Below are 2,183 nucleotides of genomic sequence, written 5' to 3' on the forward strand. Positions count from 1 at the left end.
AAGTTGGGGCGTGACAAGCCACCAAGACCATGGGGAAACTGTAACATCTTACTGCCTATCCGTGGATGCTTTTTATTCCAAATGAATGACAATTCACTATTTAAATTTGTGAAGAAAGTCCTGGTGAGGAACACTGGCACGCTCTGAAATAGATAAAGTAATTTGGGCAATATTGTCATTTTGATCACGTTGATTCTACCCCCCAGGGATAGAGGCAAGTATGCTCAGTCTCTTTTTATTTAAGCCCATTCTGTTCAAGACTGTGTAGCAACCATGTAATATTTGGTTTGAGGACATAAAGTGTACTTTTCAGAATTTATGTGAATTTAAATCAATTTATCAGCGTTTTCTATTTCCTTTTTTCGACCACTTAACTACAAATCAACATGTTCAAGATTTATTTAAAGGTGCATTTCCCTCAGACTCACCTCAATGAAAGGGTCAATGTGAAGCATCAGAGCCTGAGTCCTGCTGATGATAAACTGATTGACGCAGGCGATGGCATGAGACCTGCAACACAAAAGACAACACAACATGCTGTTAAGGGTCACGGCAATATGAAAGCATCCTGTAACTTAAGGTATGTAGCAGGAAAACAAAGATTTTGTTTGTGGAAGTTTAAACCTATTTTATTATAGAAACAAATCATAATGACAATCAAATTTCAGTGTAACACACAGACAACAATCAGTGCCTTAAAAATTCAATGATTTTTCCCTCTCTCCATTTTCTCTTTACTTAAAAAAATCACTGATGAAGAAATTAAGAAACTAATATTAAGTTCTTTTTTCTACTGAAGTGATTAAAATAATTCAATGATTTTTTTTCTCTCAAGTCATTTTTTATTTCCATTTTTCTAAATCCCAATTTATGATGAAACTACATATTTTCAGCTAAAGAAATTGTCTTTATGTGGTGGATTAATAAAATTTCAACAATTCAAATGGAAAATGTTCAAGATTTTATAAAACTGAACAAAAATACAACCAAAAATTGTTCACATCAACAAAACATTTACCAATTAATTTAAGTACTTTTAAGAGGAAGAAAAAAAATTAAAAAAACATACTTTTGCCTCTTTGGTATAAAAAGTTCTTGATAAATGTGTTTTATGAGAACAAAACACAGCTCCTCTGTAAAATAAAAGTGCTTCATATATAACTTCACTCTCTATGTGATCATTTTTAAATTAAATGTAGTCTACTGTGCTTTATTTAACTCACTCATACCCAGTCTTTCTGTATCTGTTCTTTCATACACATATTTATCTTTCCATCAGCATTGACCTGCTTCATTATTTATTTGAATTCTTTCATACAGCTACCAGATCTTTAATAAACCCACGCCTTGCTTCTGTTGATGTGTTTGTATGTGGAACGGTTTATGAAAAGCTAACACCAGCTTAATTCCTCTTTGTGTCTATGCAACTAACTTTTAGAGTTGCTTTCTCAAAACCATTGACACAGGTGTCACTGTAAAGTGTAACAGTCTTGGTGTCAAAACCACTATATATTTTTCCACCATACCATTCCTGTGGTTTAAATCCTCTTTAAATGAGGTAACAGAAACACAACATACTGTTTTATTTCTTCTTCTTTAGTTTTAAAAAGCGCTGAACAATGTTGCTCTGAGAAGTCATTCAGCTGCAGTCAAAGGCGAATTTCCCAAAATTGTTATGCTCTGTAACTAAACAGTGTTACAGGTATTTTATAAATACATATATATTTTTGATCTGCCAGTCATGTGTGTGGACAAAAATCCTGCTGAGATTTAGTAAACAAAAAATGTAACTTATTTACATTTTAAATTGAATCCTTTTGAATACATTAAAATTTCAGCCTTAAATCTCAAAGTTCTTTTAGAAAACACCTCAGTCTAGGACTGAAGACACTTCTGATGCCTTGGTGTTACTTCTGAATGAACCGAGGTGAGGAAGATGAGTCAAAGTCAGCCCGACCCTGATGACCCTTAGAGCTGAGAGGCAAAGTAGTAACAGAGATGAAACGATCGGATCAACTTGTTAAAAAGGTAAGCTGGCACCGCAGTGCAAAACTGTAAATAAGTGATGTCCTGATGCATCTCAGTAATCCAGGTAAAAAATCTAAAAGAAAAAAATTGTATCGGTCTTCTGGACGGGTTCTTCTCTAATGAAACGTTTCGTCTCTCCTCCAAGAGACTTCTTC

At 33.9% G+C, this 2,183-nt stretch overlaps 1 protein-coding gene across 4 annotated transcripts in view; it reads right to left on the reverse strand.

Moving 5' to 3' along the window:
* Nucleotides 1–2,183, reverse strand: part of LOC106531499 (transportin-1) — a 52,757-nt gene that overhangs the window by 28,702 nt on the left and 21,872 nt on the right. For all 4 annotated transcript variants that reach the window (XR_001311923.1, XM_014027378.1, XM_014027377.1 and 1 more), the window contains exon 7: nucleotides 429–510. Coding sequence is in view for 3 of the 4 variants with exons in the window: in XM_014027378.1 (XP_013882832.1) it covers nucleotides 429–510 (82 nt within the window). In the remaining variant the exon portion in view is untranslated. The remainder of the gene's footprint in view (nucleotides 1–428; nucleotides 511–2,183) is intronic.

The sequence above is a fragment of the Austrofundulus limnaeus genome, unplaced genomic scaffold (genome assembly GCF_001266775.1).
Source record: "Austrofundulus limnaeus strain Quisiro unplaced genomic scaffold, Austrofundulus_limnaeus-1.0 Scaffold643, whole genome shotgun sequence".
NCBI lineage: Eukaryota > Metazoa > Chordata > Actinopteri > Cyprinodontiformes > Rivulidae > Austrofundulus > Austrofundulus limnaeus.